Genomic DNA, 2,315 nt, shown 5'->3' on the forward strand with positions numbered 1-2,315 from the left:
ATCTGTTCTTTTCTCATCATTTTTTTTCATAATATCTATTTATTTTTAGTCTCAAACTCTTACCACTGGACCACCTACTATATAGTTTTCTCAAATATTTAATTTTATTTATTTATATATTTTGTTATCAAAAGATTATTCCAACTTTTTACCGTAAGCTGGGACCCAAAGACGTTGTCTTTACCGATTCCATGGATAAGTTGGATTTGATAATTTTGACAACTAGGGTAGCCACTTTCCCTTTTCTCCGCCGAGCAACTTTAGACATTACTCACATAAGTGGTAAGAATGGCCATGATCAGTGCAAAAGAGAAAAAAGAAAAGAAAAAGAAAAAAAAAAGGCAAAAAATCAACTAGCCTAACGGACAAAACAAAAGAGACGTGGACGCAGGAATAGAGAAGGGAGAAAATTTAATTGAACGTTATGCTTATTTGGTACGAGCCCTGCCCCATTCTTTATCTGGTCCCACTTTCCTGCATAACCCTTTCACTTCACTTCCCGATCTTTTGTCTTGTTCTACTTTTTTTATTATTGCAAGGAAATCTCTTTAATTTGCTCTCTCTCCTACAAGAAGCTGTGTTTGGGACTATGATAGATGTTTTTTCTGATAAAAAACAAACACGAAAGTTTGTCTTGTTTATCAATGGTAGGTCATGGGTCGCTATAAAGGAGCGTACATCTTCCATAGATAAATTTTCACAGCAAAGAGCCCCCCTCCTGTTATTATTATTGTTATTATTATTCTTCTCCTCTGCCTCGAACTCCCCATCTCTCTCACTTTCAGCTCTTAAACAACTCCTGTCCACAGATTAGCTAGCATTCCAATGACGAAAGAAGAAAGCAGTAACAGGTCATGTAGTTCAATATGTACAACATCGTCGTCGTCGTCGTCGTCGTTTGCCACTACCATCACCAACAAGCTCAAGAAACAAAACCCAGTGGACCAAAAATCGAGAAAGGCGAGAGACTGCAGCAAGCACGCAGTTTATAGGGGTGTTAGAAGGCGAGCCTGGGGCAAATGGGTGTCCGAAATCCGCCAACCTCGCAAGAAATCACGTATTTGGCTCGGAACATTCCCCACGCCAGAAATGGCAGCTCGTGCTCACGACGTGGCTGCCCTGAGTATTAAAGGTGACTCTGCCATTTTGAATTTTCCAGAACTTGCTGCCTCATTACCGCGCCCAGTGTCATTAATGCCACGTGACATTCAAGCAGCTGCGGCGAAAGCTGCTGCCATGGTCGACTTTAACTCATCGTCACCACCCTCATCATTGTCGTCGTCATCGGTATCGGTGTCTGAAGATGTGGCAGAATCCGAGGAAGAATACTTGAGTGAAATCGTGGAGTTACCGAATATAGAAGGAAGCTTTGACTCCCCTGATCAGTCACAAACCGAGTTCATGTTGTTTGACTCGGTTGATAGGTGGGTGTATCCACCACTAGACTTGAGTGGAGAATTTTGCGATCAGTTACTGGGCCTGGAGAGCTTGATTCCGAGCAACTTTGGAGGATCTGAGTTGAATTAATGGCTAATGAAATTGGTGGTGTGCTTGCTTTTTATTCTGTATTTAATTTTCTGCTTCTATATAAAAATGTTTGGCTACTAGTCATCATTTTTATTCTTACTACTGTAATATGATTGATAATACTGTTTCCTAGACTAGCTAGATGCTTTCTATATATATATATCACACACATAGATCATAGACGCTAGCTAGTGCTTTGTAAAATACACAGCATGCATGTTTGAATAAATATGACTTTAGATGTGTAATATAATTATTTTAAATAGTAATTAGTCTTCTGTATTAATTTGGTGATTATACCAAGAGATTGTAGTAATAAATTGTGATTAGTGGTCCAATCTACCATAAAATCACAGTAATTAATCCAGAGGCTCCCTCTAAGTAATATCATATTAGAATAAATTGTGTAGTAATAAATTGTGATTAGTGATTATACCATGTGATGCTAATATAATTATCATTCGAGATTTATATAAATATTAATTTTAAAATTTATAAAATTAATTAAAATACATACAAATTAACTCAAGTATTAAAAAAAAAAAAAACATTTATCTTGACGAGTTTACAGTAAACAAGAGGGTTTTGGTAAAATCCTCAGCAACGGACTTTTTTCCGTATTTTACTTCTCCAATTTCCAATAAAGGGTTAAAGAATAAAAAGGGTACGAATGGGATATTGCTGATACGAAGAAAATATCTTGATGGCCTGGTTTTAACAAAGAACATGTGGTGGGCCATGACGGTCTCTTCCAGAGTTAAGATTCTTACAACAAGAAACACGACATG

The 2,315-nt window shown here is 37.3% G+C and overlaps 1 protein-coding gene across 1 annotated transcript; it reads left to right on the forward strand.

The window, feature by feature from the left end:
* Nucleotides 1-566: 566 nt before the first annotated feature.
* On the forward strand, nt 567-1,780 carry LOC7475090 (ethylene-responsive transcription factor TINY). Its single transcript, XM_002298200.4, has one exon. The coding sequence runs from the start codon at nt 826-828 to the stop codon at nt 1,525-1,527; it is 702 nt and encodes a 233-aa protein (XP_002298236.1). The 5' UTR covers nt 567-825; the 3' UTR covers nt 1,528-1,780.
* The last annotated feature ends 535 nt before the right edge of the window (nt 1,781-2,315 follow it).

The sequence above is a fragment of the Populus trichocarpa genome, chromosome 1 (assembly GCF_000002775.5).
Source record: "Populus trichocarpa isolate Nisqually-1 chromosome 1, P.trichocarpa_v4.1, whole genome shotgun sequence".
Classification (NCBI taxonomy): Eukaryota; Viridiplantae; Streptophyta; class Magnoliopsida; order Malpighiales; family Salicaceae; genus Populus; species Populus trichocarpa.